The sequence below is a fragment of the Tasmannia lanceolata genome, unplaced genomic scaffold (genome assembly GCF_043159265.1).
Source record: "Tasmannia lanceolata isolate RefF3 unplaced genomic scaffold, GAP_Taslan_0.1 ptg000003l, whole genome shotgun sequence".
Lineage (NCBI taxonomy): Eukaryota > Viridiplantae > Streptophyta > Magnoliopsida > Canellales > Winteraceae > Tasmannia > Tasmannia lanceolata.
The window spans coordinates 64,044,287-64,060,122 of NW_027518680.1; the positions used below are offsets into that span (position 1 = coordinate 64,044,287).

Sequence of the window (15,836 nt, forward strand, 5' to 3'; positions counted from 1 at the left end):
AGTCCAAAATTGATTATTGGACTCCTACTCTTAAATGATGAAATGATGTGGCATAGTGGGTCCCAACGTTGATTGATCTGAACCATCCACTTGATAGGTCTTGCTTGGCCCAAAATTCACACTACTCACCCAATACTAACATCTAGACCAGGCAAAACCGACCCGTGCCCGCGGGTAATTTGTGGGTACGGGTTGACATTTGAGTGACCCGTCAAAATTGACCCGTGTGTCACCCAACCGACCAAAACAAAGGTTGGGTCGGGTGAACCCATGGGTACCCACAATTCGTTTCTTTTTCATTTTTTGTTTGTTTGAGTGGCTGGAATAGTGGAATTAAATTGAATACACCACCTATTTTTCAACATGGAAGGTACAGCTCACACCATAGGATGATCCAAACTGTCCATTTGATGGGCCACAACGTAAATAGGTTGTGCCCAAAAAATCATTACCATAGGATGATTCTAACCCTCCGATCTAAAGAGGGACTCACATTATGGAAACTTCTATAGATCAGACGGTTGGGATCATCCTATGGAAATGATTTTTGAGGATTTTTGGGGCACAACCTATTTTCGTTGTGGCCCATCAAATGGACGGTTTGGATCATCCTATGGTGTGGGTTGTAAAGTCCATTCTAAAAAATAGGGGGTGAATTCATACATATAAGGGGGTGAATTTATCACCGCCCAAAATTACAGGTTACCCGCGGGTTGACCCAACCCACCCACAGCGGGTGCGGGTCACCCAAGTGCTGACCCGTAGGGATGCGGGTCATTTTTGACCCAACCCGTTTGACCCGCACCCAACCCAACCCGCCCTTTTGCCAGGTCTACTAACATCAAATATCAATCATATCTATTGGGAAATGTTATCAGCACTACTGTATTTTGATGAGGGCACTCCTCACTTTATTAAAAGTACTGTATGTCCCGCACCATAAGATGATCCAAACCGTCCATTAGATGGGCCACAACCTAAATAGGTTGTGCCCAAAAATTATTTCCATAGGTTGATCCTAACCCTCCGATCTATAAAAGTTTAGGATCAACCCTCTAACCTTCTATAGATCAGAGGGTTAGGATCAACCTATGGAAATGATTTTAAAGGCACAACCTATTTAGGTTGTGTCCCATCGACGGTTTGGATCATCCTATGGTGTGGGAGTCAAGTTCGATATGTTTGGTATGCTCATGAAAAATATGGTTGGCAGAAATATCTAATGCTGTTTTAGTGTCACAATAAAGCATTGCATATTAAGATTGTCGATTACCAAGTTATTGAGAAGGAATCTAATCCATTCTAGTTTACATGCACCATGAGTCATAGCTCAATATTCAGCCTCCGTAGAATAACAAGAAACAATGCTTTGCTTCTTAGTTCACTATTAAATGAGACATGAGATGATCAAAGTGCGAAAGACAGCGGTAAACTGTCGAGTGGGGAGAACATGCCCAATCAGAGTTGCAAAAAAAGTTAAGGCTACGTTTCTTTCGACGTAAAATTCACATAAAAAAAATTCCTTCATTTTTTTGTTTGAAGTTTCTATTTTTAAAAGTTTTCCAAAACTTGAAGGTAGCCTTGGCTTAAATACGCTAATCAGCTTATTTGGAAAGGTTCTTGGGCTTCAAGATTAGCACTAAGGCTTGCTAATTCTTGTGCCAAGAGAGCCAAACGAATCTGCTATCTTTAGAAGCTTAATGGGAGCTTCATAGCTTATATATAGAGGCTCTTGATCCCTCTTCCTCTCACCTCAAAGTGATTCCAACTCTTTACTGCCTTTTAGAAAGTAGAAACCCTAGTTTTTCCAATTACGTTTTTCTTTGCCCAGTGCCCACTAAATTCGCCGTCTCTCTCCACTCGGCTCTCGTCCTCTCTCTCTCTCTCTCTCTCTCTGCCATAACCAGAAACCCTAGTTTTCCCCTTTGACATTTTTCTTTGCCTTTTGGATTCAAGGGCCTTTCCCACACAACAGCCCAAAAGCTGCATTTTTCTATGCAATTTTCAAGGAAAATTGACCATGAAAATTGCATATAAATCTCTTATTTTAACAGTGGTAATTATCTTGACTTCTCCATGATTGATTAATATATTTGATGGTTTGAAATCCCTTTTTTTAACCGTGGTAAACCCAGAACCAAACCGCACCGGTTCGGTTCGGTTCCAAAGCTAAATGGTCCGGTTATGGTTCCAAATTCTGGGAACCGATTGCATATGGTTCTGTTCTGGGTATACCCCATAACCGAACCGACCAATGTCCACCCCTAATCTGCATGCATGTATACTAAACAACGCATCTCACCTTCCAATAGAATCCCTACACTATTCCAAGCATTTAATGCTTTCATGATGAACGATTATAATCAAGGTCTACAAGTAAGCCTTTGACATGTGGCGTGTAGACCGTGCCTTGGTGTGACAAATTATTTTTGCCTATATAAGGCCTCAACAATCATATAAGAAAGGGTAACTGGAAAAAAAGAAAGAAAAAACAACCATCTTCTTGAGAAAAAACTGGGTAGATAAGCCTCTTTCTTATAACTCTGTTATTTGATTTTTAACATTGTTGAATCGATATATGACTTGACTGTCGAAGTGGTTTTCCGGAACCAAACCTCTGGGACCGCTAACGCTTTCTCTGTGAATCACAGGGCGTAGTTCGTGAGCTGGAGCATCATCAACCCTTGGATCAAGATGATGATTTCGATATCATCAAGATGTTTATCAAAAGAAAGAGACTAGTCAGCCTTAGATTAGGTGTAACTGGTTTTGCACAGTGCATTCGAAAATTTGGCAAACGATTAGCAGTTGACTTACTTAAGTCCATAGAAAGACTCATTAAAATCGATAAATGGAGTTCTCTCCCAGTTTAGGAAGACCTAGGGATTGTCATATACACTTTTTTTCATCTGGCTCTCTATGTAAAACGGAATTATGTATGACCAACTGGTGGATGGTCCAACGTTAAACAACAGTAATAACAAAGGTTTCTGTTAATCGAGCCGTTTTCGTGAATCCTTTGGCCACTGTCGCTCAATAGAACCATCATACTTGTACTTGATTTTATAAATTCACTTAAAATCCACTACTTGTTTGATAGGAGTAATTGCGTTAGAGTCTGAGAAGCAATTTGTTCAAGAACAATAATTTCAGCTGTTGTGGATTCTTCCATACTTGTACTTGATTTTATAAATTCACTTAAAATCCACTACTTGTTTGATAGGAGTAATTGCGTTAGAGTCTGAGAACCAATTTGTTCAAGAACAATAATTTCAGCTGTTGTGGATTCTTTCCATGATGGGATCTCAACTACTTGAGAAAATGAAGCAGGTTCAATTAAGGAGTCAAAATCTACTCTGGTGTCGATTTTAGTTTTTGTAGGAGCTCTACGCAGCAGACCGAAAACAACTTGGGTTGAAACATTGAGGAAAGACTTATAACTAGGAACATAACAGAGAACTTGACCTTGGATAGGATAGAATGGAAGAAAATGATCCACGTAGAAGAACCCAACTAGAACCAGGATTAGAGCCGGGTAGATTGTTTTTACCTTCTTCATAATTTTTTTTCTAAAAGATTCATTTAGCCGACCCCAACTACTTTGGGACAAAGGCTTTATTGAGTTGAGTTGAGTTGAGTTATAAGAGCTCTACGCCGGCATCATGACCATGTATCTACTTAGATCCGGTCGTACATTTTTGTGTTACAAAATTACATATCTCATCAATTCATCAGTCGATATTCTTGGGCCAACAGGGGATCATCATCTCTTCGACATGCATAAGAAGAGAAGGCACTCTTTAGTGTCTTTTCACTTCAAGCTTTCATATACTGCTGCCAGCTGTATGCTGGGCCAGCATCAGCAATTCATCCAACTCACGTTATTACTGTTAGCTTTCTTTGAGACGGAAATTTAAAAAAAAAAAACAAATATTCCCCTGAATTGGAGGAATAATCTCCAAGTCGATTAATGAAGAAGGCCCATTCAATATTAGATTTTGACAACCGATTGTGAGTCCAAAATAGATTATTGAACTCAAAATTAAATGTGATTTTGGGTCCAATAGTTGGTTATGGACTCACAATAGGTTGTCAAAATCTAAAACTAGAACTGCACCAAGGGATAAGAGAAAGAACGAAATCCTCATCAACAAAGATTCTCCAAAATAAAAATCAGTAGCAATTAATATAAAAAAACTAGATTCTAACACTCCTAAATTTATATACATTTAATTTATAAATTGCCTAAAGACCATCCCTACTGCTCTGTTTGGATGCCATTAATTCGTTGGGAGATCTATATCCCAACGGTCAAAGGGGAGATTAAAGGGGAGATCTAAAGCAGATTAGTCAACGGGGAGATTAAGGGTGGAAGAAAGAAACATTGTTTGGTTTGTCTTGCAAATATTGGGGGGGTTTGGGACAAGGGCAAAAAGATCTCCCCAAGATCTTCTCCACAAATATCTTTGATTTGAAAAAATTTGAAGAGAAGATCTCGAGTGCACCACATCACCCGACCGTCGCCCGACAGTGCTAGTGGTCAAAGACCTTAAAAGGCAACCAAACAATCTCAAGAAGATCTCAAGAAGATGTTCTCCCCTCAATCTCCTTAAAACTAGCCAACCAATCGGAGCATACTTGTTTTGGTTTTTTTTAACTAAAGTGTGCAAAAAACAAAAAAATAAAATAATTTAAGCCCGTCTGTTTTGATTTTGAGAATTGATTTCGAGTCCAAAAGTGATTATTGACTAAAACTAAGCTCAATTATGAGTAAGTAATCAGTTTTAGACTCAAAATCAGTTTCGAGTGCCCACATGTGTTTGTAATCAAGACCATTGATCTTGTAGACCATTAGCGAACTGGGATCATTCGACCAAACTGTATTTAAAATAAATGAACCCAACTTCTGCACGGTGGCCAGATCAATGGCTACAATCACTACCAGGTGGCACATGTGGGGCAAGAGAATAGCAGTGAAAAAACAACCTAACACTAACATACATCATTTTTCTTCAGGCTTGGGTCGAAATTTACCCGTGACTTTGAATAAATAATCCATAATTTTGAGATGATTAAGGAAATGTTAATAAAGGGGTAGTAACTCGCGCATGGAGCCGACATACGCAGCGTGCAGAGACGAAAACAGTTTTGTTCAGAGGCTGCAGGCATAAGACAGAGAGTCTCATTTATGTTACTCATACTTATATCAACATAGGCATTTAATGGCGATTGGGAAATGGGCAAGCAAAAAAATAAAAAAGTGGGTTCACCCTTTTGTTTCTTCTCCACACTTTACAGCTATCCCTTGTTGGAGGAAAATAAAAGTAGCAGAGTGCACCAAAGGTGCCAATTTTTTCAATTTCCTCTGTTTTTCTTCATTTCCTCTGTTTTTCTTCTTTGGCTTTTTGGGAAGTAAGGACAAGTGTTCATATTGTGGGTTTCTTTAGTAAGAGGACTGAGTCAAAGGAAGAAGTAAAAAGTAGATTTGCCATCATATTATTCCACAATAATTGAGTGGGTCTACCAGATCTAATTCCGTTGAAAAAACACACAAAATTAGACCAGAACCACACCCCACTTTCAAATCCCCGTTAGACCAAAACCACACACACCCCACAAAATCAAAGAAAGCACACACCCACCACTTTCAAATCTGTTCGCCTTTACTCCTCTCCGAGTAGGGTTTCTTTCTCTGCTAGCTTTAAATGCAAGGGAATCCTCTCGCGTGCTTCACAAAAGCACCAAAAAACTAAGGTATATAATGCGGATACGCTACGCAGTGTGTAAAATACGAAATTTTCGATTTCCAATGACACGAGGACAAATGATATGAATACATCCCAAAAGCCATCCATTGGGCATGCAACAAGACACAACACAGAGGGTGAACACAAGGAATTGTTGGGCCCCATACGATACCCACCATTTGTCTCACAAGTGTTAGGGAGATCAGAGCCATCCAATTAGGTGTAATCTCTAATTTGTAGAGCGTAGTGATAACAACATAAGTGGAAATAGAGTGAGTTTATAGAAAAAGAAGGGAAAGAGGTTGATTAGATTTAAGAGGGGTCTCCTTCTTACTTAAGGGGCTCTTTGTACGAAGTCAAACCCACAAAAGTCTAAATAAACCAAACCCTAGTGGCCGACAGCTTATTCCACCATTCACATGCAAACAAAACCCATGGGATTTCTTTACCTTTCAGGCCTTCTTCTGCTAGACTTTAAAATTTAAATGCAATCTATGTGAACAGGTGCATATAACGTCAAACGTATGAATAAATAATAAATATGAGAGGGAAAAATGAGTGATGCCATTCATCATCTAATCTTTAGGCTTTAAATTGAAAGCAGTTGAGTTGAGAGAGAAATAAGTAATGTCGTCTGTGATATTATAAATATGAAAAGAAAATGCCAACCATCTCTCTGCTCTTCCATGTAATCTTCCTCTCCAAAAAGGTTCTCTGCGAGAGTCAGATCGGTGAAGTTTTCAACAGCTAAGGGAAGGGGGGGACCCAGAAATTAAGAGATGGAGAGCAATTTGCTTGTACGGAATATAACAACACGTAGAAATGTATTTACGGGAAAGAGAAACGCTTAACAGCATCATGGGTAGAAATAGATAATAAGAAAAATGGATTTGATTTTATCATTCTCTCAAGGGTTGCCGAGGATTTTGATAAAGGGGTGAATTTGCGGCTGATTTTCTGACCTGCTTTTCTTCAACACAGAGGAAGGCTCGGAAGAAGAAGCCCACGAATCATTTGAACTGTCTTCACAGCTGAAAGACGAATCGACGACTCCTTTGGGGCTGGGAGGTTCCAAGGGATATTTGCGTTTGTTCCCGCTTGAAGACTGTTCAAGGATGAGTTGAAAGCATCCTTCTACTTTCTCCTGTGAAGAGGCAACAATTAGAGAATGAGAAAGAAAGCAAAGAGAAAGGAAAGAAGAGCAAGTGGGGAATCAAGTAAAGATTTACCTTGCTGATATTAAGCACATCCATGAGCTGGTCCTTGTAGTGGACAGGATTGCAGGGCTCCAGCTGATTGATCACGTGCAGCATTGTTGCGGCAGCAAATACGGAAGGAAGATAGGATACGAATCTCGAATCTGGACCAAAAACAAAAAAGGAAAACAAAAAATCTCATCTTCCATGTAAAATCGTTAATTTCCAAATTAAGCTACAGATTAATTTATTCATCTCAATGTAATTCCAGTCCCAAATCGACTCATGAAAGACATTTCAGTTATAATGCTAAATAGGTAAGATACTTCAATCGACATTGGTAGGAAAAAAAAAAGAAGCTTAAAGCTTTCTTCCCTGTGGGTATCCTCCTCTTTCCACATGAAACCATCATACAGTATATATAAAACCCTTGAGATTTCTAATATTGACTAATGCATTGCCATTTTAATGGAGAGAGAGAAAGAGAGAGGAAATGAGATACCCGGAATGAGAGAAAGAAGAAGGCGCTCGCAGCTCCTAAGGAAGTCCCAATGGAGAAGGGTTTTGAGGCCTAGCCTTCTAATAATGTGATGGATGAAGGAGAGGGGAGTGACGGGATTCATCTTCCATTTAAGAGTGGATAAAACCAGCAGTTCCATTCGCTGAATCGTTTTGGCCTCGAACACATATCGGCTTTCCTCAACCTGCACAACAATAAAAGGCAACATTTTTCCGTCGAATGGATCTACTAACATGGGTTTGGGAAAAAAAAGTCAGAAAGAAAGGAAGAAAGAAAGAGGAGAAGAGAAGAGTGTTTTTTGGGGACTTACTTGGAGGTCTAAGAGAAGGGGGACATGGGTTTCTTCGACCTTAGCGGCGAGAGAGAGAGAGGCAACGGCGGTGAGCTGCATCATCCAAGGGTTATCTCTCTTGAAGTGGAAACTGGCAAGAAATCGGTCCAGGTAGTTGACGGAGAGGACGGCGGTGAGGGGGGAAAAGGAGTAATGGGCATTCACCCTCAGCATCCACTGGACGGCCTCACGGCGCCCGGCTGCTAGGCTTGGGTCGGTGTTGAGATAGTCTGGGAGGAGATTAGGATGGGTTTCGAGCTCTTTAGATGAGAGTGAGAGCAGATCATTGTCTTCCCAAAACAGGTCTTGTTCCAATAGATGTAGATCAGGGGTTTCGGTCATGCTCTTCTCGCTCTCTTCTTCTTCCTCCTCCTCTTCCCAATGCTCTTCTTCGCAGTAGAGAGCATCTAGGAGGAAGAGAGGGTTATTATTGGGTTGCTTTTGGGCCATCTTCTTCTGAGAAGAAGAAAAGATGGGCTCTGTTCATGATACAAGTCCAGACACAGAGAAGGTATACCTCCTATCCAGAGGCGCCCTCATCTCTCTCTCTCTCTCTCTCGACTGTCCAAATAAGTACGCTACGGTGTAGGGCTTTTATTTGAGAGAGAGAGAGAGAGAGAGAGAGGGGGGGATGGGTGCTAACGCGCTGTCATTCTTTTTTTTTTCTTTTTTGGGGGAAAAACGTTATATGTATCTGTAGAGAAATGATATCAGCACAACCATGTTTTAATTATTGCACAAACCTAGCATGTCTTTTTCTTTATCTTAGTGCCTTACGATTGCTTTTTGGGAACTGTAAATTGGGTGTAAACGAGCTCGGCTCGTTAAGTTCAAAAGCTCAGCTCTGGCTCGGCTCGGGCTCGGCTCGGTCAGGCTCGGCCAGGCTCGCGAGCTTTATCGAGCTCGGATTATATTAAATTCACACCCCTCATCTTCCCTGGACAGGCCTATCCCCTCATCTTCCCTGGACAGGCCTATCTATTGTAATTTGACTACTCTTTTTTACACTACGGGGGTGGTCCAAGTAACAAATGTGGTTTTAAAAAAGAAGTGACATATTTTGCCCCCCCCCCCCCCCCCCCCTCTTCTCACTCCCTGGACAACCCTGGCTTCCGAGCCCGAGCCAAAATTGACACCCTTAACTGTAATCACTTTTGACAGCTCTTTAAATAATAAAAGACAAAATGGAATAGTAAAAATATCAAACATAGTTGTGCCGATATCTTCTTTCTATCTTTATTTTCTTTTCTTTTTTCTTCTTTTCTCATTTTCGGTCTTGAATGTTAACGGCACTCATATCGCCGGACACTAGAAAACGACACCCTTTACCACCTTAGCCACATATAAACGAGAGAGAGAGATTAACACCCTTTACCTCATTTTTAAAAAAAAGGTATAGCTTTTGGCTACTGTTATTGGCACTACATTGCACACATTCAACTTGTCTTTTCTCTTTTAAGTGGCTTGCGAGAGATTTTTGGAGCTGTAAATATTCTTTGACAGCTTTTTAAATTAAAAAAAAAGGATAAAATGAGTTAGTGTAATTATCAAAATATGGTGGTGCCAATTTTCAGTAGGCTAGCTTTCAACCAGAGGCTGGATGGATGAGATGCATATGGCTATCTCATCAGTCATCACTGGGGCATTTGTCTGTTTTTTATCAATGGATCTGATCAACGGGCATAAGTGGGCCCTAATAAGTATCATTTATGAAGAGGTTTAACATCCTCTTTAACTTTAGCATTTTCCTATGTGATATTAAACCTGTTCCAATCAAGGTTTTAAATTTCGACCGAAATCCGAAATTTCGGTCAAGACTGAATCCGAAATTGGCGAAATGTACAAAATTTCAGTTGAAATTTCATGAAAAATATTAATTTTTTAATCCCTTACCAAATTTCTACCGAATTTCGGCTGAAATTTTGGTTTCCTTAATTAACCCCGAAACCGAAACTTAAAACCTCGGTTCCAATATCAATTTCTCTCCAAAATATGTATGGGGGAAATGAATGTTTAATTATTTTTTTGGTTGGGCCAATGTTTACGCCCTAGTGGCTGTAGTCCTACTACCATATAAGTAGGCTCCACCCTTGCTTTATCTTTCCTGTTCATTAGGTAGGGCCCACTTTGGATCTCCGCTGGGCCACACTGAGTGATCCTAATCATTCAATGATATGATTTTGACCAAGACGGATCTTGTCTGTCTATGGTGGTCCAATGTGGAAATGATGCAATACAGATCATCTAATCCAAATTATTTTCACCCATTGGTGAGGCCACCGGGTGAAAACATAGACGTTGTACCCGCCGTAAAATCAGCAGTGGGGGCAAAAGGCAATTTGGGCCCACTCAATTCATATTGTCATGAGGCCGCCCACACGATCTTGATCCCATACCAACAGGTTACAGGTATGTCTTCGGGGTGGAACCCAGAATCAGGCAGAGGTAGGGCCCACTCAGTCTCTATTAGAAAGAGATAAAAAAGTGATTTTCTTTTTTAGGATTTTCCAAGGCTGTAAATAAGATAGATGGGTTGAATGGAACAGCCAATAACAGCTCATAAATACCAAGGGACATCATATTTGTAAGCCCCCTATTTTGATAAAGACACTTCACTTTATTAAGCACATTTTCGTTTCTTTAAAAAGATGTCCGCGAAAATAATGCCTGAAATTGCATTTAGCAGGTCAAGAAAATTTTAAGTTCTAACGCTGGATGCAAGCAATCTTTGAAAGCCAATAATAAAAGGGGAAATGATATTTACGCCCCTTTTATTACCGGGGACACCGATTTGCCAGTGTACTTTTCAATCAAAGCCACTGGATTTTTCTGACATAAAGCACATTAGCCTCATTTTTGCCATTGATACACTGACGATGGGTGGTGTCCCTGGTGATAAAAGGGGCGTAAATATCATTTCCCTAATAAAAGGGCGGTGATAAATCGACTCCCCATGTGTCTATCTCTCTCCTCTTTCTCTCTCTAACCAAGAGGAGAGAGAAAGACACATGAGGAGTAAATTTATCAATTTGGGGAGTCGATTTATCACTCCCCAAAATAAAAGTGTGAAATGAGGTAAGAGATGTCATTACTAATTTAAAGAGTGTTAAATGAAGAGATGAATGTCATTAAAAGGCTGTATGCATTTTAGGGATGATGTGAAGCATGTGACTTACGATGGTGGGTGGGAGGGAGGGAAGAAAAGATTGAGAGGAAATGAAAAATAAATAAAGTCACGAGGATCCGCAGCTGTTGATTTGGTGCCGTACTTTTTGGGGTCGGACACTCCGGTTACAGAACTGCACCCCAAGCGGACAGCTCAGTGAAATGCACAGAGAAAGAGGGTGCCTCTCATGCATCTCTCATTATTGTGGCCACATGTCTGCCTCTCTTCCTCTCACCATTACGCCGTACGTTTCCTTTTTATGTTTTTTCTCTTTCTAAGCATAAAAAACACACAGAGAAGAAAAAAGATGGAGGGATAGATACGTAGGGTGTGTTGCTAAAACCAAATCCTGAATTGGGTTGGGTCCTTCTCCTTTTGTCTTTGTTACGTTGCTCTGTGCCTCGCTCTGCAGCAACCATTAAAGGTCGAGCTACCATCTCTCCTACAGATGGGACATCTAACTACTTCCTCCAGCTTTTATCCCCTTCCAACCAATGTAATTTATCCCCGTTACCATGTTTTTTCTTAACCCGAGTACCAAGAGAGAATTTTTGGGTAAAGACTTTTCTAACGAATGGATGGTCTGGAGGATTGGATAATTAAGCAGTCTCCACCTGTATGCGATTTGTTTTCTTTAGCTGAGTACCATATAATTCCATATAACTTGTGGCAAAACTGTCATTGTAAAGTGATAATGAGGTGGATGAGAAATTCCACCGTTTAATGTTTCTAAAGCAAACTCCACCTTGGATGACAAATTCTAAACAAGGCCCTCTCCAATCAATGGGCAATTTAAGATCTATTTGCGAGCTACTAAATCCATGACTAAGATAATGTAATGGAAGAGAGAGAGAGAGAGATGCATGCTAGATCTAGCAACGTCCTTGGGATTACAGGGTAATATTCTTACGTAGAGTGTATAGGGTATGGAATTATACTAACCAAATGACGAAAATGATGCTGTAGATCATATGGGAATTTGAACAAAAGATTAATTGAAAACGATCAAATGATAAAAGTAAATTAGCTTATGGATTGAGTCAATGCACCAAATCCGATGTTCTTAAGGCAAATATCACCCCACAAATGACAAATCAATAGTGCAAATGGGTTCTCTAGCTATGTCTCAGTGATACAACAACTCAAGGAACCCACTCAAAGAACATAGCCTGATATTCGTATGAACACACTATATTGCCTCGATCAAAGAAGAAATATGTAGAAGAGAATAAACAAGAATACTCGTACATTCGATTACCTTTGCAGTTAACATATGCTTTTAGGGATGGAAGAAGAAAATTGAAGATTGAATATATGCTTCTCTTCAGTATCTACGTTAAATAAATAATTACACAAAAACATAAGCACATATGGCACGTCCATTTCTTGACCCAGTTCAACACGTGTGTTAAAGATTTTTTTTTCCCAAGTTCTCTAGTCTTCTTTCTACGAATCCAACCTTAAGAAAATAAATCTCTTCAATAAACTCAATCTCTTCATTTTCCAATTTGAGACTAAAGTTTCCCCATAAGACAAAAGACGAAAGTTCACGGTTGTATACAACTAAAAGACAAACTTATAACTCTTGAATTAATACACGGAAAATTGATTCATGAGGCGAGTAATGAACAAGGATAGGATAATATGATTATATATATATATATAGAGAGAGAGAGGAAAAGGATTGTATGTTTGAGCATACCAAGTGGGCCCACTTTGTGGTATATCCAATCACATGTGGGCCCACTTTGTTAGGATGATCCAAAGCATTCATTTGAAAGGCCCTTACATAGATGGGGGGTGTGCCAAAAATCAGCTCCATAGGATCATCCTGTCCCATCCATTTGTGGAGGGCAAAATGGACATACCACAAATCTGCCCATTTTTGCCCTCCACTTTTGGAGGGGTTAGGATGATTTAATGGAGCTGATTTTTGGTACACACCTTATCTATGATAGGGCCTTCCAAATGAATGCTTTGTATCACCATAAAAATGTGGGACCCATGTGATTGGGGCACTCGAGCGTACCATAAGCTTGGTACGCTCGAGCGTACAATCCTTTTCCTCATATATAATATGCCCTCCAAGGTTAGGATGATCCTAAATGGCTCATTTTTTGTACACACCCTATCCATGGAAGGGTGTTCCAAATGAATGCTTTGGATCACTCAAAAAATGTGGGGCCACATGATATCTAAGCAGCTACGCAGGAACACTTTTCTCATATATATATATATATATATATATATATATATATATATATATATATAGAGGAAAATGATTGTGAGCTTGAAGCTCATATAGCTTCTATGAGCTTGAGGGCCCAAACACATGTGAGCCCACATTGTTAGGATGATCCAAAGCATTCATTTGAAAGGCCCTTACATAGATAGGATGTGTACAAAAAATCAGCTTCATTGGATCATCCTAACCCATCCAAATGTAGAGGGCAAAATGGACAGACACCGTTTGCCACAAATCTGCCCATTTTTGCCCTCCGCTTTTGGAAGGGTTAGGATGATCCAATGGATTTGATTTTTGGTACACACCTTATCTATGATGGGGCCTTGCAAATGAATGGTTTGGATCACCACAAAAAATGTGGGACCCATGTGTTTGGACCCTCAAGCTCATATAAGCTATATGAGCTTCAAACTCACAATCATTTTCCTCATATATATATATATATATATATATAGAGAGAGAGAGAGAGAGAGGAAACAGTTCCAGCGCTCGAGCGCAGATACGCTTATCTGAGTTCGGGTGCAGGAAACATGGTGGGCCCACATTTTTTGGGTGATCCTAAGCATTTATTTGAAAGGCCTCATCATGTATGTGGTGTGTACCAAAAATCGGCTCCATTGGATCAACCTCACCCTCCAATTTGTGGGGTGAAAAAATGGGCAGATTTGTGGACAAACAGTATCTGTCCATTTTCTCACCCACAAATGGACACCCAAAGATGATTCAATGGAGCTGAGTTTTGGTACACACCCCATACATGATGGGGCCTTTCAAATGAATGATTAGGATCACCCAAAAAATATGGGCCCAACCTTGTTTCTTGCACTCGAGCACAGATAAGCTATTTGAGCTCGAGCGCAAAAACTGTTTACTCATATATATATATATATATATATAGCAGAAGAGAAAAGAGAACAATTTTTTGATTTATTTCAAAATTCTGTCAATTTAACACATCAACATGGTGTTTTTTTACTGTTTAATGCCCTTGCTATATGTATGTCCAAACTAACTATGTGAGGGTAAACAAGTCATTTTATTATTCCCCCCCTACTTTTTTTAATATGAATGTGTCACGAAAGTCAACATTGGCAGCCTTTCTATATGCAAAATTACGAAAAGTTTGTAGTAATTACATGATATTACGAATTCCGGACACATTTAAAAATATTGATGAATTCCAGGAACCTTAAGAGGAACAACAATTATAGAAACCTCTATAGATTGGAGGGCTAGGATCAACCTATGGAAATGATTTTACGGGCACAACCTATTTATGTTGTGTTCCATCACATGGACGGTTTGGATCAACCTATGATGTGGTCCGTACAGTTCTTTTGTCGGCCTGTGCATCGCACGGGGTTTTTTTTACTAGTGTGCGTGTGTGTGTGTGTGTGTGGAAAGTGTTTCTAGTCGGTCGGCTAGAGAACCTTCTCTAGTCCGCCGACAAAAAACACAGTGGGCTCATGTTGTTTGGATGTGATCCAAAGCATTCATTTGATGGGCCTTGGCATAGATAGGGTGTGCCCAAAAAATCAGCTCCATAGGATCATCCTAGCCCTTCGATTTGTAGAGGTTAAAAATGGATAGTGGAGGTTAAAAACACAGTGAGCCCATGTTGTTTTGATGATCCAAAGCATTCATTTGATGGGCCCTGACATAGATAGGATGTGCCTAAAAAATCATCTCCATAAGATCATCCTAACCCTTTGATTTATAGAGGTTAAAATGGACACCTATAAACTCCACAAATTTGTCCATTTTTAACCTCGACAAATCAAAGGGTTAGGATAATCCTACACAGCTAAGTTTTTGGGCACACCCTATCTATGCCTGCGCCCAAATGAATGCTTTGGATTATCCAAATAATGTGGGCCCACTGTGTTTTTTGGTCGGCGAACTAGAGAAATTCTCTAGCCGACCGACTAGAAACACTTTCCTCTCTCTCTCTCTCTATATATATATATATATATACTCTCTCTCTCTCTCTATATATATATATATATATATACTCTCTCTCTCTCTCTCTCTCTCTATATATATATATATATATATATATATATATATATATATATATATATATATATATGAGTTAAGTGAAGCTACACATACGTGTAGCTAACTTAGCTACACCGACGGCTTAAAATACAGTGGGCCCACATTATTTGGGTGATCCAAACCATTCATTTGATAGGCCCTCACATTGATAGGGTGTGCCCAAAAAATCAGCTTCATAGGATCATCCCAACCCTTCAAACTGTGAAGGCAAAAATTGATAGATTTGTGAAGGTTTTTACACGTCCAATTTTGCCTCCACAAATCGTAGGGTTGGGATGATCCTATGGAGCTGATTTTTTGGGCACACCCTATCTATGTGAGGGCCCATCAAATGAATGGTTTGCATCACCCAAACAATGTGGGGCCCACTGTATTTTAAGCCGTTGGTGTAGCTAAGTTAGCTACACGTATGTGTAGCTACACTTTTCTCTCTCTCTCTCTCTCTCTCTCTCTATATATATATATATATATATATATATATATATATATATATATATATATATATATATATATATATATAAGATGATATATTTAACATAGAGCATGAGGATAGGAATGCCTTTCAAGGAGTAA

At 39.6% G+C, this 15,836-nt stretch overlaps 1 protein-coding gene across 1 annotated transcript; it reads right to left on the reverse strand.

Annotated features, from left to right (window-relative positions):
* Positions 1 to 6,289: 6,289 nt before the first annotated feature.
* LOC143858604 (cyclin-D3-1-like) lies at positions 6,290 to 8,440 on the reverse strand. Its single transcript, XM_077369298.1, has 4 exons — positions 7,774 to 8,440; positions 7,446 to 7,647; positions 6,977 to 7,107; positions 6,290 to 6,891 (listed from the first exon to the last, which is right to left on the reverse strand). The coding sequence occupies exons 1-4, from the start codon at positions 8,242 to 8,244 to the stop codon at positions 6,655 to 6,657; spliced, it is 1,041 nt and encodes a 346-aa protein (XP_077225413.1). The 5' UTR covers positions 8,245 to 8,440; the 3' UTR covers positions 6,290 to 6,654.
* Between the last annotated feature and the right edge of the window lie 7,396 nt (positions 8,441 to 15,836).

Excerpts from the sequence above, each read along its gene's own strand:
- LOC143858604 (XM_077369298.1), bottom strand. The coding sequence starts at position 8,244 with ATGGCCCAAAAGCAACCCAATAATAACCCTCTCTTCCTCCTAGATGCT. Across the intron at positions 7,108-7,445 it reads TCTTCTTTCTCTCATTCCGG|ATTCGAGATTCGTATCCTAT; the intron begins GTATCTCATTTC and ends TTTTTGGTCCAG. Across the intron at positions 6,892-6,976 it reads ATGTGCTTAATATCAGCAAG|GAGAAAGTAGAAGGATGCTT; the intron begins GTAAATCTTTAC and ends GCCTCTTCACAG.